This window comes from Westerdykella ornata, assembly GCF_010094085.1.
Source record: "Westerdykella ornata strain CBS 379.55 unplaced genomic scaffold EI97scaffold_3, whole genome shotgun sequence".
Taxonomy (NCBI): Eukaryota; Fungi; Ascomycota; class Dothideomycetes; order Pleosporales; family Sporormiaceae; genus Westerdykella; species Westerdykella ornata.
The window spans coordinates 433,039-451,493 of record NW_022986853.1 but is presented as its reverse complement, the minus strand read 5'-3'; the positions used below and the strand labels follow the sequence as shown (position 1 = coordinate 451,493).

The following is an 18,455-nucleotide window of genomic DNA, read 5'->3' as shown; positions in this document are numbered from 1 at the left end:
CCACCGCTTTGTCAGCAGCTCTCCAAAATGCTCGCGTGAAAGAGTGGTCTCACTACTGAACAGGTGTAGACACACTCCTCATAGATCCAAGTCGAATTGACCATGCACCGGTCACGCTTCTCGACAAATGAAAACCGCTTTACTAGTAGTATGACCTGTAGAGTACATGAAAGCAACTCCCAGCAGCTCTCGCCCACTTCGCTCCAAACACAATCACTACCTCCCCCCTCCTACTACTAACTAATCAATGAAAACGTACTAGTCGAAAATGAAGGAAAAGAAAAGTGAAAAGAGTGCAAATGCTGCTGGCCTACCCAACGACCGAAGCAGGCTGAACAGCCGGATCCTGCCCTCGGTCTCTGGGTCCAACCACCATCTGTGCCGTCGTGTATTACCCACCACCTACCCACCACCCAGTGGTGTATCCGTCCGCGTTGAATTAAAGGAGAAAGGAGAGAAGTGGAAAGCTTTTCTGATCCGAGCCTCGACCAAAAAGGGGTATAGACGCACCACACGCTCCGGATCAGCCTCCGCCTCAACGAAGGGAGAATCCCTTCCTCTTGCCCTTCTCTTCCAGCGGCCTTCCCTGCTCGATCCGCGCCTTCTTCTCCTCCAGCTCCTGGCGTTGTCTGTCCAGCTGCTCCTTCATCTCCCGATGGCGAGCGTACAGCTCTTCCTCGCTTTGTCGGAGCTTGCTCTCCTTTTCTGCCACCTTCTGCTGGAACACCATCTTCATCTCGATTTCCATCTTCTGCAGCTTCTGCTCGTGCAGCGAGCGCTCCTCCTCCTGCTTGACGGCCGGGTTGACCTCCTTGAACACGCTCGAGTCTTGCTGGACGCCCATGGCAGTCAGCTTCTCGGAGCGATAGTTCTCGTACAGGAAGTTGTTCGTGTTCTCCTTGAGCTCCTCCATGTGGGTGCGGATCAGCATCTGGCGCAGCTTGACAAAGTCGCAGTGCTCCTCGTTGTCCACCTCGATGACGCCCCATGGGTAACGGCGACCGCGGACCTTGCGTCCATCAGGGGTGGCGACCTCGGTGTTGGCACCCACCACAGCGAAGGGTACCCTGGACATAATCTCGTTGTTCTCGGCGATCGTCTCCTCGTCATCAAGTTCATATCGTGGGCCTTCAAAGATCTGGATCTGGTGGTAATTGATGTCCGCGAGAATCTGCCGGAGTCAGCCAGGGCGTGGGCAGCAGTTTCTCACTTGTACTTACTCGCTGCTTGAAAGCGTTGATCTCCTCATCCGTCAAGGTGTCAGCCTTGGCAATGACAGGAATGAGGTTGACCTTGGTGTGCAACTTCTTCATGACCTCAACATCCAGAGGCTTGAGGGAGTGGCCAGTGGGCTGGATGAAGTAGACCACGGCATGAATGCGGTTGTCAACAATGTTCATGCGGTTGACCTTGTTCTCCGCCTCGAGATAGGCATCGAACCTCTGCTCGATGTTCTTAACAATGGGGTCCCAGGATTCGTCGTTGTTAATGAAATCGCCGAAGCCAGGGGTGTCAACTACGGTCAATCGCAGGCGGACGCCGTTCTCCTCAATGTCGGCGCTGATGGATTGTATCGAGACAGTCTTGGAAATGTCCAGGCTCGGGGGCTTGCGCTCCTTCGGCGGGTACAGCGAGGTATTGAAGAGAGTGTTCACAAGCGTAGACTTTCCGAGTCCAGACTCACCTACGCTACTGTCAGGCGGTTCCACGCAAAGATGATCACAAAACACATACCGACAACCATGACATTGAAGTTGAATCCCTTGCGCACGCTCTTCCGATGCCATTGGTTCGGAAGGTTTGCGAACCCGACATATCCAGTGAGCTTACGGCGAACGATGTTCCTCATATCGGTAGCAGCCTGGGCTGCAATCTTGGGATCCTTGGAGGAGATCGTCTGGGGAGGTTGGGAGCGTCCGTTAGACGACGGGGTAAAGCTACGGTCGGTGAGGGGTTGGCCGTCCATGGTCGCTGGGGGAGAGGGTGAGGCATGCGCGGGAACGGGTGCGGCGCCGTTGGTAGCTGGGAAGAGGCAGTTAGCGATGAATCGAGATAGCAGGAGAGGCCTCTGAACCGGCCAACACCTCCTCCGCATCCAATTGCACTCCTCTCATGATTATAGGAACTAATGCTATTCTTTGAAGTGCAGAAGAGGGTGGTAGCAGAGAGTGTGCGGGTTCGTCTCAGAATATTTGTCCAGGGGGGTCCTTACCCATGGCGCGAGTAAATCAGAAGACGTGGTCGGGAGGAAAGGAAGGGAAAACGGCTATAGCAACGAAGTCAGCGGCAGCTACTCGATTCAGAAGTGCTCGATGAGGATATGGCGGGTTGTCGATGCCAAAACAATATGGAGGCGCCAGGATCGACCCCCATGCGGAGGAAAGTAACATGGAGACGGACTGGGATGCGGCGTACCAGAAAATGCAAGAGGTGCTTCCTGCAAAGTGAAAGTACTCTCAGACAGAGTCTTGAGAAGCGGCGAGCGAGCGACGAGAATTGCGCGGAGTGGAGTGCGCGGGAGGCAGTGATGAAGGACAGAGTTGGGCGTGGTTGTCCAGCGAAGGTCGCAGGTGGAAAGGGGTCCGTTGGCCGGGATCAGATTGGGAGCCGCCAGGTTGACGAGAAGAGGGCGCTCGGACGGCGAATTCTCCGACGTGCAGCGCGTCCACAGCTGAGACGCAGTAAAATATTCAAGAAGAATGAATGCAGCAGAACGCAGAGCTGCAGGCGTAGTCTAAAAACGAGAGATGACACGGTGGGGCGAGTTGACGGCTCCACGGTGTGTGGCAGGGAATTTTGTTGTCGTTGGCAGCTCCTGTCGCCAGCGCACTGCACCTGCACCAGAGAAATCGCGTCGCCCGATTGGGAAGGCGTCACGTGTTTATCTACCATTCCACCTATATTCCACCAACCTTGGAAGGTTATACCGATAAGGTCACTATCTATTGTGACTATTACCTAGCGAGCGCCCAAGTCTTTCCGGTATTTCTTAACTCCTGAGGTTATAGAGGTCCAGATGTACTGCCCTCCAGGAAACCCAGCTCCTGTGATGTATCATGTCACAACACAGCGCTGTGCACCTGGGCATGTAACAACCACCAAGGATCAACAGCAGGGAGACACCCATGGCATTTCCTGCATCCAATGACCGAGTCCCTTCAAAGCAATGCCGGCCATCCTAAGTAAATGCTCAAATCCAGCGGGTATCCTGCATGAACAACTCCAAACGCCGCATGAACCATCTCAAGCCAGACTGGCCAGCGTCGACCCAAAAGTGGTCTTGTCATACTTGACATACTTCCCCTTCCCCTTGTCAATTTCGTGGTATTTGTCCCAGAACCGCCCATATAGCGGTTCGAGAATGCCTTGCACCTCTCGCCCAAACTGCGATCGTACCTCCCGCTCCATCTTGTATGTCTTATGCCGCGCAATGAGCTCGTCGAAGCTGGTGTTGAAGTTCTTGAATTTCTCCTTGATGGCGTCTTTCTCCTTTGAGCCGAGCGCCTTGACAATGGCCGCAGAGTCCACCCCTCCGCCCCCCGAATGCGGCCGCCCGCTGCGATTCGTATACTGCACATCCAGCAGGTGGCGAGACGGTTCGCGCCATGCGTCCACATACATTTGCGACGCCTCCTTACGCCATTTCCCAATCTTCTTGTCGAGTGCGGGGAGTAACGGCTGCAGATCCGACGACTGGATCATTCTGACAATGATGGCGATATTGTTGGCAAGGAAAACTCCTTGCAACGGTCTACCCTTCAGCAGGCTCCTTGCTTTGTTCTCCAGATTTTGAAGCAGGGTATCGATGGTGTCCGCCGCATAGTCGATGAAGAGTCCCTTTCCATCAACGCCGACGTCGAATGATGTCGATGCCGAATTTCCGTTGGAAGGATTCCACCCACCAGGCCCTAACGAGACTAGAATGGAAGAGAGCGGTGAGAGGTAGTTCGTCATCGTCTGTAACCGGGTCATAGTATCAGTTGTGACCGGGACGGACGCGCCATCCGTTGGTAGAGCTACCAGTGATTGCACGCGCGTCCTGGTGTCTTCCAGAAGTTTGCTTAAAGAAGCCTTCGACGTCTCCCTTATAGGTTTCACTGATTCGGATATCGTTTGCTTGAGGGCGCCCGTTTTCGTCTCAAGTTGAAGGGAGAGCCCGCTCACTATGCCCACAATCTCATAACCCAAGAAACAGTCAGTCATCAGATTCCTTTGAATGTGTCCGTTTAGATCCCGCAAGGTTTTACTGAATTCGGATAGCGCGGCCTGGCATGTCGACGTGAGGACTGGTCCCCAGTCGTCTCGCGGGAAGATGTCGCTCAAACTCTGGTACTCGGCAACAATCAGACCTTCTAGAGCCTGGGCATACATGCCTATGCCGTTCGTGCCTTGCTTGTAAATGGCGTCTGGTGCAATTTTCCGTGCTGTACTGAGTGTAGCTGCGGCCAAAGTCCGTAGCGAGTTCATAATATGATCTCCTCTAATCTCAGCATAGATCCTTGCGGTGGGCGACTCTCGAGCTTCTTTGTTCGAAATTTGGGCAATTGAAGCGGTGATGTGTCTGTGGATAAGTCGTAATGTCGATATACTTTCGGGCGTGAGGAGTGGGAACGGATTGTCTGTCGCTCGGTCAGCAATGAGCACCGTTTTGGGCTCTACAGGATCCTACTTTTGGCAACAAATTCCAGAGGGTCTACTGGGCGTGAAGACTCGTCCCGAAGAAGGTCGCGGAACACATCCTCCAGCTGCTTGGTCCCCAGATTGACCAATGCACTGAGTTCAGATATAGCTTGTTGGTTCGCGCGCAGGTTAGAACGTTTGAGCTCGGCGAGGGTTTCCGTGGAACGGTCAAAAGACGCAATGTAGTCTCGTAGGTCACCATTACGGGGGCTGAATCAATGTTAGACGGGGCAGCTAAATCCGAGATGTGGGTTACATACCCAGCCCGAATGATACGTTCTTCCCTATTAGACTGATCTCTCGGAGCTTGTAGCCGCTCAATTGCTTCGATGACACGATCAATATCTGGGAGACTAGTCAGCTACGGCGTGCCAGTACAACCGTGATTCGTACTCTTGTCTGTAACCTGCAGCCTTTGTGTGTTTCCATATATGGGACCCAAGGCTTCCTTCACGGTCTGACCACTGGCATCCAACCTGTTGAGAGAACCTTGAATCTTCTTCGTCAGGCTCTGCATCTTCTCCATGTTTGCGAATAAAACCTCCACCTCCGCACTCTCCTCCGCATATGAGCCTTTCCGTGGCACTGCCATTGTTTCCTCACAGCGGTAGCGTTGGGCTGGTACACGTCAAGGTCCGGTTCGGCTCGCTATCTGATGGTAATGGCGCCGAAACGTCGTTCCCAAGTGCTATGTTTGGAGGAGTATTGTCAGAGAGAGCATTGTATGTTGAAGATGTATGTATTCGGAGTGATTCGAAGCTTTGTTAGACCCCCATCTAACAAGAGCTATAGTGCGCGGGAGTCTGGCGCAATGTTGCCGCGGAACGACCTCTAGCCTGGAATTCCTTTCCCTGGCTTGGCGAAGAGCTCCCCCGCAAGTTCGCAACCACTTGCTCGGTCTCCGGATGATCGTTTCACCGCGATTTAAACGTCAGTGGACAAAGGTTAATAAGCATTCCTCGAACTAAGCTCGATAAACATACATAGGTGTTTGCTGAGAACTTAATGCAATGGGTATCTAAACTGCGCCTTCTACAACACCAAGCCACTAGCAACTCCCTTTCTCGCAGAGCTCAACTGAAATGGTCACCGTGATCACCCTCTCCAATCCTTCTGCCTCCGGCTCTCCCTTGCCTCAGCATCCATCTCCTCCTCCTCTCCCTCTCTTCCTCCTCTCTTAGTTCCCGGATCCGCTTCTTCCTCTCATACACGGCTCGTACCGTCCTCTTCGTCCTCTCCGCCCCCTCCTGAAAATTCGTCCTCGCCAGCTCAACTACCGAATCAATCTGCTCCGGCGTGTATACAAAGTTCCACGTGCTCATGAAATCCGACGTCTTAGGATCCACACCCTCGACCTTTGGATTCGCGAGGAATGGGAAGTAGATGACTGTTATGCCGGCGTCCGGCGACATAAGCTCCCAGTCTTCGTCGTCTGCAACCTGTTTGGAAGGTGGGGGCTCGTCATCCGTTTTCCGCTCTTCGGTCGTGCCAACCCAGATATTGCAGTAGGAGAGTTCCTTAGGATTGTCTTTTCGTCTCGGTAACTGCCTCTCCTGGTCTTTGGCGTCCTGGACCTTTTGCTCTGCCTGCTCCTCCGACTTCGCCTGCGCTCTCTCGAGATCCTGCTGAATCTCTTCCATTGTCTCCTCTTCTGGGGGCCAGCCGGCGCCGACGGGCCAGCCTTTGATGCCGCGCTGGCGGGCGTAGCCCTCGGTGACTTTGAGCCAGTTGTCTGTTTTGACGTCCGCCGAGGCGTCAAAGGCGATCAATATATCGACGTTTCTGCCCGGTCGGAGGAGCGGGTAGATGGGCAGATTATTGCTCATCCCCGCATCCATGAGTTGCAAATTCGGTGCATCATACATACTCTCCGGACACGTCGAGGGAAGATGATCCTTCATCCCGTACGCAAAGTTTGGTATACTCGCGGGATTGATGGGGTGCAACTTCACTAGATCATCGTCCCTCCCCGCGATCATGTCGTCCAAGCTTGTAAAACCTGTTAATCCTTTGACCGCGGGGCGGACTTCTTTGTAGTAGTGCGAGAGGGTGGCGCAGAAGGCACTGCCCCAGATGCCCATCAGTTGCGGGACGCGAAGTTCGGGAAGGGCGAGCCCATTTTCGCGCCAGAGGGTGCGGCCATTGATGAACTTACGGCCGAGGGCCCACGTGGGGATGCCGGCTTCGATTTCTTCGCACCAGAATTCGTAGGGAGTGAATCTTTAGAAGGGTTAGCGGTTTGTTGTAGGACTGAGGAAGGATCTGAACTCACTCGAACCATTGAAACCATTGCTCCTTCTTAGCCTTGGCCTTTGCTATCACTGGGTCTTGCATGTCGATTTGCTCCACGAGCGGTATCTCATGGCGGACAGCGGTATAGATAGGCAGCGGATTAGAGCCATCGTCTGTATACCGCCGCTGATGAGATAGTTTGAAGTCATATTCGTCGACAGAAAGCTCCCCCTTCGGAACCAGCAGTCTTGCGGCAAGGAGAAGACCGTAGATATCAACGATGCCGAATTCCGCGTCCGGAACGCCTCTTGCTTTCTCAATGAGACCAGCCAATAGAAATTTGTTTGTTGGGGCGCTAGCTAGGAGTTCTAGCGCATCAGGTGGGTATGCAATGTGCACGCCGAGGCGGTTCTTGAGATGTCGGATCAACCGTCTATGGCTTTGTTCTGCGATGTTGGAGTAGAAGAGAGTTTGGAGCCAGCAGCTGCCACTCACGCCAGCGGTGTATGTCAAGCAGTCAAACAGGCCATGCTCTCTGGCTGAGAGATATGACGATGTGCCCGCGACCAGAGCACGCAAGCCCCCTCCAGAGCCACACATCGCAATAACTGGTACGTCGTCGGGATGTATCTTCTCCTCTGGAATATCTAGATATCGCGCGAGCGCCCTTCGAGTGAATAGCTTTCTCTTTTGAAGGTAGTTCTTTTCCTCCTGACAGAGGTCGTTCGATACCCGGACAGTTGCGTCCCATATGATTTCCGGGTGGCATTCGGGGTTGTTGGCCTCGTACCATATCTCTTCTGCTAGAGTCCCTGGCGCGGCGGAGAGCTCGTTCTGGAGCTTCGTGACGAGAGCTGGGAGCAGCTTCGCCCATTTTGGAATCACGTAGTCCGCCAGTGTGTCACCAAGAGAGGAGAGCGAGCTCAGAGAGGTCGAGGCGCTGAACAACCCAGTCGTGAAGCTATACCAAGGGGAGCTCTCATCCTCGTTGTCATTCTCCTCCTCCGCGACCGTAGATTGAGGGGGTGGTTCTTGCTGTCCACTGCCATTGCCATTTTCGGATTCCTTGAGCTTCTCTTCCGCCTCTTCGGCACTTATTGAAGTGTCGGCTTGTAGATCACTTCCCGAGAACCATGAAGCCGTGCCTTTGGGCGCATCGTTATGGATCAATCGTTTGAGGGCGAATTGCGGGGAGCATACAACGCCGAGAGCCGCGGCGGCAATAAGGCAGGGAGAACCATAGCGAAGCGCAAAGCTGCGCGGACGGGGGCCAGAAGCACTGGAGAACAGCCTGTTCTACGTCAGACACCGGAGTACTCGATCAACTGACAAATATTCTAAGCTTACCTTTGATACCGCCCGCGCAGCCGAAGCTGCTGTCCGATGTGTCTCGCTCTGGTCAGGCCCGCCATGCATCAGCTCCAAATGGAGTGGTGCAGGTGAAAACGAAAGACGCGAGGAAGTTGCCTCGAAGGCCGCTATCTAACCCCGTAGAGGCCAATTGGTGTCAAATCATACAGACCATTGGAATGGAAGATGCGCGAGTTGCTATGCAAGCTCCCGACCGAAGAGGTCCCGCTAGATCCCGGTTCAGTTCCAGGTGGCGATGTCATCTGCCAAGCGCGCGGAAGAACGTCATGTTTGGCATTTGAGTTCTGGAAGTAGTAACCAGTGCTTGTTCACAAGCATTTTGCCATTGGAGGTTGGCGACAAAAGGCCGGGTATTGGAAACAACTGATACGGAGTATTCAAAACGGCCTTGTGCTGTCAGCAGCACCATCCGGATAACTAGTGAATGCTCCAAGGTTCTGTTTAAAGACCGTGCAAGGTTATCGTCCGAATGCGGTTAGCGCGATAATGGCTATGGGCAGTCCTGGAGGGAATACCTAAGTACCCAGGTATATACTGTAACCACTGTAAGGTATAGCTCGTATTGTTTCTCTCCTAAGGCAATCCCGCCTTGGGAGTCAATCGGCGTGCGCAGCAGATTCTCGTAGAGTCCCGCAGACCATGGTCAAGACTAGAACCCTCCCAGATCATGAAGCTGTACAGTATGCTCTGCACTTGTCAAGTTCAACCTCCATCTTATCACGAGGACGGAAATATTGGGCAAGTGTTACCAAAATATTGATTAGCGCCTGAAATATCTGGAACAGTCCTTTCAAACGACATCATCGGCCATTCAATGTAGGATGGAGTTCACGGAGCAGGGGTAAAGGACGCGGCACGTGATATTTCTAGCTCTAGCAGGGATGCCCTGCAGGAACCCGCGACCATCTCAACGTACCTGAGACCCTGCCCTCGTCTTTCACATCTTTCACTCACCTCTCGTCATGGTTGACTGCCCCGCGCTCCCCCGCCGGACTACCGCTGCGCTTGAAACCATGAGAGCATTTGATGCTACCTTCCCGAGGCCAATACTTCCCACTAACGGTGTGTTAGCAAAAGTCTGAGCAGTATTCCGACACCACTGCAGGTGTCTACTTTGGGACCGGAAGTAGTGGACTGCCCCTCTACATCACGCCCTCAACAGATGACCGGACATATTATTGCTGCCTCCACAAGACACCGCCCGCTGCACAAATTCCTTCCCGCATAGCGAAAAGCTCAACCCCCGCTCGCCACAGCTGCCCCAACACCTCAACCAATAGTCGAAGGCATCCGCACGTAGTATGGACGCAACCATTTCGGATCTCTCGGCTACACACAAGCGCCAATACGCCTACAGCTATCGGCTTCCCACTCCTCCTCGGGTTGTCGTCCCCCCACCGTCGTCCGCAAGTGAGATACGGAGTTTGCAGGTCCGCGAGGCCCATAATGACACGGCCGAGGAGGAGCCCATCGATACAAGCTTCCTCAAGGACTTCAACTTGACTGAAGGCATGCAAAGTAACCCCGTCCTTGCCTGGAAATACGCGCAGCGGAGGGAAGCACAAGCAATCCTTCCGTGGCTATATCTCGGTCCTGTCAATGCGGCCAAAGACTCGACTTATCTCATGCGCGAAGGCATAACCATGACATTGGCCGTCCGGACGAATGAAAATGCAATGAAGACTGCTATTCAAGCTGGGCGGCAGGTCTGCCATGAAGTTGCGACCATCGAAGTACCAGACAGTCCTGCCCTCATTCGGGCCTTTCCCCGTGCTACCAGGATCATCACCCGACACGTTGCAGAGATCCAGCGTCTCACAGCGTCCACCCCGAATCCGCGGCTTGGGCGTGTGCTTGTGTTTTGCGAGTCTGGGAATGAACAGTCGGCGGCTGTTGTGGCAGCATATTTGATGGAGATACTGGACGATTTCGATTTCCTCAGAGCCATGAACCTCTGCCAATCGCAGCGCTTCTGCGTCTTTTTCACCGACAGCATCAAGACCAGCCTTCGGTCGTACTGGGACATTATTCAAGCCCGACGAACTGTCTTCGGCTCACGCACGACCATGCCACAGTCTCCACGCTCTCCCAAAGGGCAGCCACACCAATCTGCATCTTCAGCACATCACAAGAGGACGATTCGAGACACGATGGACGACGAAGATGTCGACATGGAGGATGGCATGGATCTCGACGATGTCCAACGCTTTAGCGGGAGGTCAATTGTGCCTTTCAGCGATGGCTGAGAGAGGGAGAGTTGGGCACATCAACGGCGCAGCGGCCATGTTGTCGCTCCCTCGGGTATGCATTGCGCGGTTGCTATATTCCTAGCGGGAGACAACATATGGCGGAGTTGGGGTCATGCATGGCATCTTCTGCATGTTTGGACGCAGACGGGTATAGACTGGTAATGTCACCCTTCTCATGGATTACTCTCGTCTTAGTTCTTCTCCGTAATATCTGAAATCTACAAAAGTCAACGTCATGAACTCCATCCCGTCTTTTCGCTAGCTCATTGTGCTGCCTGGTAGGCGCAGTCAAATCTGACTTTGATGTAGGCCCGGCGACTGCCGCCGACCTGGGCGGCCTCAGTAGATACCTAGGTATGGTTACAACAATCTGAAAGCGCGGCGAGTTTGCATGAGTGAAAGTGAGAGGAGGCGGTCTGGCTCCGTGTGGAAGGCGCGCCGGGGGCAGCGGATGGTCGTGCCTGCGCCTTTCACATACCTCCACTCTCTCTGTCTCTCTCTCTTCCCGCAGCCGCCTGGGCAACTCAACACAACCCGCCGCGCATGAACGAATCCACATCAGCACAACCCCCCATCGACACTACGGGCTGCTATCCGGAACCTTTTCTGCTCTCACATATTTATCTTATCCCTGCACAACCCACATTCCCGTGGCCAGTTGCATGCGACTCCGCGACGCAACGGAGAGGCGCGCCCCTCTGGCCTATCAAGGCAACGGGTCGTACATTGATCTAGGTCTAGAGTCAAACGACGACCCCGGAGAACCGCAGTCTCGCTCGCGCCGTGGCACCAACGTCCGCACCATGGCACCCCCCAGAGGCAGACGTCCTGATCGAGTACCTTCGCCGCCCGATGAAAAACAGCGCGAAATGCTTCTTCTGCTGCCGGCGCCCTTTCCTACGCTCGATCCCGGCGAAACGCTCGAAGATCGTGTTGAAGCCAGTCAACATTGCATCGCTATGCTCATATTGCAACGTTTCGGCAAGGACGACGAAGCGCGCGTCGCTAGTTATAAGGACATCGACCGGAGAAATGCTCGGGAGTTACAGATCTCTGCAACTCAGCTTCCGGATCTGGGAGGCCCACAATCTGCCTCAGATTTGATACGACACCTGGAAAGGGTGTTGCGGAACCGCTTCGGCATCGGCGCTCGTACCGTAAGGCTTTGATTTCTGGCATTGGTATACGACCATAGGCTAACTCGAGTTAGATTCATTTCAGGGACCTTTACTGGTCATTGCGACAGAAGATCATAGATGAGATTGTGCAAGAAGCTATGGTATGCTTCCCTGGAGGGGGCTTTCTAGCAGTCAAGGCCCTTCTCGGTGTTGATGACAAGGAGCTGCACGACATCTTGGACGAGAACGCCGATAATACGATGAAAGATGACGAGAAACAGGAGCGCAGACGCCTACAGGAAAAATGTAGAGCGCACCACCTTTCCAGATACAAACAGGGGAAAGATGATTCTGCGATCCACTTGGCTCTACCTGAGAGCTCTGACCAGAATGAAGTCATCGATCCCGATTTTCCTCATCCGGGCGGGCTTCTCGTAGCATGCATTTATCTTCTGGAGAACCATCTCCCAATAAGCCTTCTTGGCGAATGGAAGGATCTAATGCTTCCGCAGCTATTGTCGGAATCAATTCGTCCTTTTCCGTGTGCTGTGAGCGGTCGCAACCCTTCGGGGTCGGAGCTGAAGGATAGGATCGAGGCTCGAGATACCCCCAAAGATCAGCAATGCAATCCGCCCTTGAGACCTTCCCCAACAGTCCGAACATCGAAAGAGGAATGTTCACTTTTGGATCGTCAGGTCGCGAGCGGTGCCCCAGTGGAAGATGTCGAAATCGTTGGAGAACGTCTGGTCAATCCGGGCAGTAAGCGTGCCGGTGAAGGCCAAGATCATGCTGCGGACACTCCACATATTCTTCCCTCATTCCAGAAGAATGCTACACATGTTGAACCGCGTACCAAGAATGAGGAACATCGGCTCGTGGGCGGCCTGAAGTCAGCTGCGTCTGGCGATACATTGAACCAGATTGGGGAATCAGCTTCTCGAACCCCTCCTTCTTTCAGACGCTCTTCTACTGGAAATCAAGCCCTCAATTCATCTCGAAAGGAAAGAACGCTCCCCCAGGCGTCCCTAATACACCCCCATATGGCGACGACGGAAGATGCGCCCCGCGACGGCCAGTTGGGTTTCCCAAGCCGTAGTTCCTTTAGATCACACCCTCAACAACAGGCACGGGACGAGCCGGCACTGGACTCCAATAGTCCAAAATCTGGGCCGAAAGTCAAATGTGTCACGACTCCAACGGTCCCTGGGAGCATACCCACTCCCTCGCTTTCTCCGTATAATACAGCCAAGATCCCTGAAAAGCCGATGTGTAGTGCAGCTTCGATGCCGTCCGTTCGTACCCCGGAGGCTCGCGCCAATTATAGGCAGATGGTGACGGAACACCACCGCTCGGCTTTGCAACAAGCGCAGACGAGGAGCTCTCATCAGGAACAAGGCCACGCTACCTCAGGATCAGAAAATGGGATAAATGCAATGGAATGCACTCCAGCGTCGAACAGGTCCCCTGCAGAGCCTGGAAAGGCATGCCCGCCAGGTGTCTCGCTTCTTCCGAACCAAGGAAACCAGTCCGTGACCCGTGCGATGCCGCATGCGAACATTGCGAGTTACGATCGGAAGCGTTCACCAGTACAAGTCGCTAAAGCGGATCCTCAGCGATTGAGAGCCGTGCGGAGAGCCGCTAACCCGACAACATCAGATCAATCGGTTTCCGTCCAAGCAATATCAGCTTACCAAGGTTCCTCGCTGTCGGCTATGAATGAACCAGTTCCCCTTCAAGGAACTGCGTTTCCGGCCAGTCGAAAATACTCACCCGCAAATTCTGCTGGCGACTTTTATCAGCCACGACCCTCTACTATACCCTCTCCGCAGCGAAAGGTGCAGCATCCGGCTGGCGGTTGGCAAACCTCGTCGAATCGGCCCATAGAATATCCCTCGCGCGGTCCCGGCGTCAGCTGCGTAAGTTGCCCTGCCGACGCCGCTCACGGAGCCTTGATGCATTTCTCATCTCAAGGCCACTTCAATGGACCTGGAGCGGGAAATGGCCTCTCATCGACTGTTCATGCGAATTTGGTAGACTCTGGTCCACCTCCTCATTCCAATGGGGCGTCCAACCACAACTACCCTGATCCCCAGGCTCACTTGTTCCAAGAGGGGCCGAGGCCGGTGCACTCACTTCCAGATCATGGTTCTCCGCCTGCTCACTTGAAAAGCAGCGGCCAGTACTATGGCCATGCTCCCTCACCGCAAGCGCCGGCAGCGACTCCTTCTTATGCGCCGAGTCACATACTATATACTGGAAATCTACACGGTGGAAACGTGATGAACATGGCAACATTTCCAAACTGGATCTCTCACCATGCTCGACCAACCATGGCACCTGTGGGAGGAGGGAAACCTCATACGAACTGGTCTACAGCTCTTCAAGACCAGCACGGCTATGATATGTATCCAGCATTTCCGAGATATACTTGCAATCGTCCATATCCACAACCGCAGGAGGCCGTGGACGAGAGCATGATGGACCCGAGGCTCCTGGATAAGAACCAACTCCGAGGGCACGAGAGCGGCAACAAGCTAGATGTTGCTCCGACACCCACCACTAACTCGCCCGTTCCTCACAGGGAGGTTTCAGCAGGTAGTCCTGCTGAGTTGAACAGAGTGGTAGGCGGGTGTGATGGCAGGCAGGGCAAACGTGAAGCGCAAAAGGTTGCTGCTGGCGTGCGGGCTGGTGGACGAGCCACCAGGAGACGGAAAATAGTGCAGTAGGAGACCCTACGTCAACGGAATAGGATTACGTCTAGGAAACATATGTGCTCCAGAACATATGAATGTATATTTATCACCCATCACCATTAAACCATCATGATGGCAGTCATTTCAACTGATGTTGGTACACTTTATTAACCTCGCTGGGAATGTATTTCGCAATTTGAAATGCGAGCATCAACTGCTAGCAAATGCCCCTAGGCTACTCTAACGCAGAAATATCCTCCGTATCCCCATGATGTTGACACAGGTACGAAAATACCTAGGTACTAATGCCAAGACTATACCTGATTGGGCGATGGTCTGACCTTCAACCATAGTTATCACGGTCTCCACCAAACGCGGCGTTGGAGATCCCCAGAACCTCGACGCGCCTGTGTAGGCGGCAAGCCGCCACGATGGAATCCGTGGAGACGAAGCTGCTGAACAAATACAACATACCCTCCCTATTTCCCGCTCAATGGCCTGCGGAGAAGGACGTCGATTCTGATGATGAGGAGGGAGATGTCTCAACCGAGACCACGACGCTGCCTATGCGCCGCGCCTCCAGATCGCGATTCTCCGTGCTGGAAAGCACAAGTAGCTATCAGCGGAAGCTCCCGGGTGCGGAGAAGTCGAGGGATGGCGTTGAGAATCTGGTGCAGAAGGACGAGAGCGATCCGCTGGGAACCTACCCCAGTGTTGTCCAGGTCTTGCGACAGAAGGGGCTGCCTGTGGAGGATGATATACGGTTGAGTGGGTCTGCCTCTGTGCCTTTTTTTCACGGCCGATGCTCATGCAATCACACCAGGGAACCGCTTCCTCCTGAGCTCGACCACCTTCTCCCCCTCTCTCTTCCTCTCGCAGGTCCACCGTGATGCCTCGACCGACTCTCTCCTCTCCGGCCTCGACTTCCTTTCCCGCTCCATTGAGAAGAAATCCGCGTCCCTCAAAGTCCTGGTGGAATCAAACTTCGAGCGCTTCGTCTCCGCCAAAGCGACGATCGACCGAGTGTACAATGAGATGCGGCAGGTGGGCAAGGAGCCAGAATCTCCACCACCACGGCGGCATACCCGCGGCCCTAGCCGCTCGAGCTTTTCTTCAAGGAAAGCGAGTTCGTCTGGGGTTAGCGGACCGGCGACTTTGGAGCCTGCGCCGAGCGAGAGGAAGAGGAAGAATGCTCTGGTAAAAGAGAGCGAATACGGTGTCCATGGTATCAAGGTGCCGCTTACCGAAGTCGCCGCCAAAGCCGAAGAAGTATGGGGCCCGGCGATAAACAGTCGCGAAAAAGAAGAGACCTTGCAGGCTATACTAGCGTCTGTTGATAAGCACCGCGGGTTGTTTGAAGTGGGTTCTGCGCTGCAGGATGCGATTCGACGAAAGGATCATGAGAATATAGTTGAAGAATATGGTCGCGCGCGGAAGTATGCGGAAGAGGCGAGATATATTGTCACCCAGGCGACGTATAACCGGTCACCTTTGGCGGATTCGCAGGTCCATCAGATTGTCGTTACCGCGCGCATGTGGTCTGATGTTGAAAATCAGATTGAAGCGTTCAAGCGAGACTGCTGGAAAAGGCTCACAAGCGCCCATTTCACGAAACTGCGGTCAGGGTCCGAGGAAGCGAAGTCGGAGCAATACATGGAGCTTATATCCATCATGCTGGAGCTTGGAGTTGAAGACAACCCCATCTGGGTTTGGCTCTTGTCGCGATATGAGTACCTCAAGTCGCGGCTCGTAGCAACCTGTGAACGTTCGAAGGTTGAGATTGAGATCTTAAGGAGGCACCTGGGCAATTCGGAGAAGCCCAATCTGAGACTGATTTCACGACATTTGCGATCGGTACCAACAAACAACAGCATCGTCTTAGACCCAAGCAAGCTTGATACGCCAAAGGTGATTGAGTTTTGGGAGCATGTGAACGCTTGTTTGGGTGCTCTTCTTTCGTCGAATGGCGGGCTTCTTGGGGAACTTGTCGAATACTGGGAAATTGCTACATCATTCATCAATGGCAGAGCGCAACGCGGACTTCCCATAGGGTTCAACAACCAGTCGTCTGTCCATCATAAACTCTCCAGCAGCAATGTGTCCGAACTTGAACAAGGCGCTGCAGAGCTCGTCAACATTATTCGCGAAAACCTTCTCAGTTTCTTCTCAGATCCTCCTATCGAGGATATCTCGCTTCTTTTCTCTCCGCTGCCTACGACTCCTACACCCACAACTCCACGGTCGCCAATGAGTGCCGCTCTGACACCAACGACAACCACGCGGTTCCGCTTCGATCCTAATAACGTCCCACCTCCGTCACCTCGTCGAGGGGAGACCTGGGAGAAGTATGCATTCTGGGCGCCCCATTCCAATGCGATCTCTGGCTCCCACTACCTGTCAAAAACGCTCCTACTCATCGGATCTGCTGCCAATGAGATGGCTTCTCTACGACTACCGGAGACGAACCCGCAATCGCGCATCGACGACGCCATGAAACTCCTGGTAGGCGTGGTGCGCGAGCGCTGTGTCCAGGCCGTCTGTGCGGCATGGAACACTGACGCGGAGAATCTCAAAGTGCTGGAAGATTGGACTCGTGACATGGAGCGCAAGGAGATCACCATTACCAATATGCCATCGAGGTTCCTGGCCATACAGACGATGCTGCTTACCAATCTGCAGAAGATCATGTATGTGAGTGGTAGTGAAGGGGGTTCTAAAGCGGCGATTGATGTCGTGGTGCCGCCCAGTAGCAAATTGTTGCAGATGGTGAGGAGTCAGTTTGTCACGAGCTTCTACCGGACGTTGAGTGGTATGGTGGAGTGTGCGGAGAAGGGCCGCGGGGCGCTTGGAAAGGACTTTGAAGCCAAAGGGGATGATTTGACGATGGAGGAGACTGGAGTAGAGGATGGTGGCTGGGGCAAGATGAATGCCGAGAAACAGGTTAGTACTCGCTACTTTCAACCTGTACAGATGTGTCTTCCAAAGAGCCTCACTAACTCACCACAGTCTACACGCCTCCTCCTCACTCTCTCCAACATGACAGCCCTCAATGTCGAAATCGCACCCCACCTGCTCTCCACCTTCGAAACCCTCTTCTCCGTTGCGCTCCCCGACGAAACCACGCGCATCAAAGACGTCCTCTCCCAACTCGACACGCAGCTGTTCAAATCCTACACCAAACCCCACATCTCGCGCATGACGTCCACCATTGAGAAGGGCATCTTCAGCCCCTCCTGGGCCCCTCCCAGCCCGCGCGGCAAGAGCGTCGCGGACAGAGACCCAAGCCCGTACGTCTTCACCGTGCTCCTGGACCTCGTAGTCGTGCACACCGAAGTCAGCACGACGGCGCCCTCGCTAACGAACCGCATCCTGCGCTCGCTCTTCGAATCCACGACCCTGGCCCTCATCTCGACGTTTGAGCGTCTCGAATCGTGCAGCCTCGCGGCCCTCATGCAGGCCACGCTCGACGTCGAGTTCATGGCGCAGACGCTCAGTTCCTATACGACGGAGAAGGCGAGCCAGGTCCAGACGGACATTTATCAGGTGCTGGATCGGAAGACGGATAATGCGGCGAGGGTGCGGTTGCAGGAGGAGTTGGGCAGTTTGAGGGGCGTGTTGAAGAGGTTGAGGGAGGGGACGAGGGTCGAGTTTATGTGTTTTAGACGGGTGAAGAGGGGGACTGTGGGGGGTGGGGAGGGCGTTGCGCAGGGGGGTGGGGAGAGGTAGGAGGTGTATGTGAGGTGAGGGGAGAGGTGGAGTATGGGTAGAGGGAAGAGTTCGGTGTCTGTGACTTCTTTTCAGCTTAGTGGGTCAGATGGTGTTTGTTTAGCGGGCGTGGAGTTGGGCGGGTATATCGATTGTCTTGTCTCCTTTGAAGACAAGTCTTGTTTGCTTGCTTGATACCGGAGTTGAGACGACGAGAGAATAAGAAGGTTTGTTCAAGAATCCTTTTCCGAATACAGCACACAACAAAGTTGACATGATTGCCAATCTCGTTTACCCTCCAATAGATGTACAAAACAAACTTGCCATTGTGATTCGTCTACGCACCTAAATCAACCCAATCTTCCCATTTGGTTGATGGACACAAATTCATCGTAAGAGCCAGGCGG

General features: G+C 54.0%; 6 protein-coding genes across 6 annotated transcripts; 3 read left to right on the top strand and 3 right to left on the bottom strand.

Moving 5' to 3' along the window:
- Positions 1-535: 535 nt before the first annotated feature.
- On the bottom strand, positions 536-1,966 carry EI97DRAFT_371475 (Septin; the record flags this gene model as incomplete). Its single annotated transcript, XM_033795291.1, has 3 exons — positions 536-1,171; positions 1,221-1,684; positions 1,735-1,966. The coding sequence occupies 3 exons, from the start codon at positions 1,964-1,966 to the stop codon at positions 536-538; spliced, it is 1,332 nt and encodes a 443-aa protein (XP_033656861.1).
- A 922-nt stretch (positions 1,967-2,888) lies between these two features.
- Positions 2,889-5,547, bottom strand: EI97DRAFT_491998 (uncharacterized protein). The gene is made up of 4 exons (XM_033802293.1): positions 5,074-5,547; positions 4,941-5,025; positions 4,670-4,890; positions 2,889-4,619 (listed from the first exon to the last, which is right to left on the bottom strand). The coding sequence occupies exons 1-4, from the start codon at positions 5,270-5,272 to the stop codon at positions 3,244-3,246; spliced, it is 1,881 nt and encodes a 626-aa protein (XP_033656860.1). The 5' UTR covers positions 5,273-5,547; the 3' UTR covers positions 2,889-3,243.
- Positions 5,548-5,616: 69 nt separating this feature from the next.
- Positions 5,617-8,677, bottom strand: EI97DRAFT_430412 (cytosolic phospholipase A2 zeta). The gene is made up of 3 exons (XM_033797684.1): positions 8,260-8,677; positions 6,953-8,203; positions 5,617-6,900 (listed from the first exon to the last, which is right to left on the bottom strand). Exons 1-3 carry the CDS (start codon positions 8,322-8,324, stop codon positions 5,754-5,756), a joined length of 2,463 nt encoding a protein of 820 aa, XP_033656859.1. The 5' UTR covers positions 8,325-8,677; the 3' UTR covers positions 5,617-5,753.
- A 765-nt stretch (positions 8,678-9,442) lies between these two features.
- EI97DRAFT_172174 (phosphatases II) lies at positions 9,443-10,937 on the top strand. Its single transcript, XM_033793433.1, has 2 exons — positions 9,443-10,690; positions 10,842-10,937. Exon 1 carries the CDS (start codon positions 9,585-9,587, stop codon positions 10,527-10,529), a length of 945 nt encoding a protein of 314 aa, XP_033656858.1. The 5' UTR covers positions 9,443-9,584; the 3' UTR covers positions 10,530-10,690; positions 10,842-10,937.
- A 257-nt stretch (positions 10,938-11,194) lies between these two features.
- On the top strand, positions 11,195-14,376 carry EI97DRAFT_455579 (uncharacterized protein; the record flags this gene model as incomplete). Its single annotated transcript, XM_033800657.1, has 2 exons — positions 11,195-11,689; positions 11,743-14,376. 2 exons carry the CDS (start codon positions 11,195-11,197, stop codon positions 14,374-14,376), a joined length of 3,129 nt encoding a protein of 1,042 aa, XP_033656857.1.
- A 333-nt stretch (positions 14,377-14,709) lies between these two features.
- On the top strand, positions 14,710-18,069 carry EI97DRAFT_412232 (uncharacterized protein; the record flags this gene model as incomplete). Its single annotated transcript, XM_033796755.1, has 3 exons — positions 14,710-15,111; positions 15,167-17,283; positions 17,350-18,069. The coding sequence occupies exons 1-3, from the start codon at positions 14,775-14,777 to the stop codon at positions 18,067-18,069; spliced, it is 3,174 nt and encodes a 1,057-aa protein (XP_033656856.1). The 5' UTR covers positions 14,710-14,774.
- Between the last annotated feature and the right edge of the window lie 386 nt (positions 18,070-18,455).

Bases quoted from the DNA above. Each gene is read 5' to 3' on its own strand.
- EI97DRAFT_491998 (XM_033802293.1), bottom strand. From the start codon at position 5,272: ATGGCAGTGCCACGGAAAGGCTCATATGCGGAGGAGAGTGCGGAGGTG. The intron at 5,026-5,073 runs GTACGAATCACG...CTAGTCTCCCAG, and splicing joins GCTGCAGGTTACAGACAAGA to ATATTGATCGTGTCATCGAA. The intron at 4,620-4,669 runs GTAGGATCCTGT...ACCGAGCGACAG, and splicing joins TCTGGAATTTGTTGCCAAAA to ACAATCCGTTCCCACTCCTC.
- EI97DRAFT_430412 (XM_033797684.1), bottom strand. From the start codon at position 8,324: ATGGCGGGCCTGACCAGAGCGAGACACATCGGACAGCAGCTTCGGCTG. The intron at 8,204-8,259 runs GTAAGCTTAGAA...GACGTAGAACAG, and splicing joins CTGCGCGGGCGGTATCAAAG to GCTGTTCTCCAGTGCTTCTG. The intron at 6,901-6,952 runs GTGAGTTCAGAT...ACCCTTCTAAAG, and splicing joins CAATGGTTTCAATGGTTCGA to ATTCACTCCCTACGAATTCT.
- EI97DRAFT_172174 (XM_033793433.1), top strand. From the start codon at position 9,585: ATGGACGCAACCATTTCGGATCTCTCGGCTACACACAAGCGCCAATAC.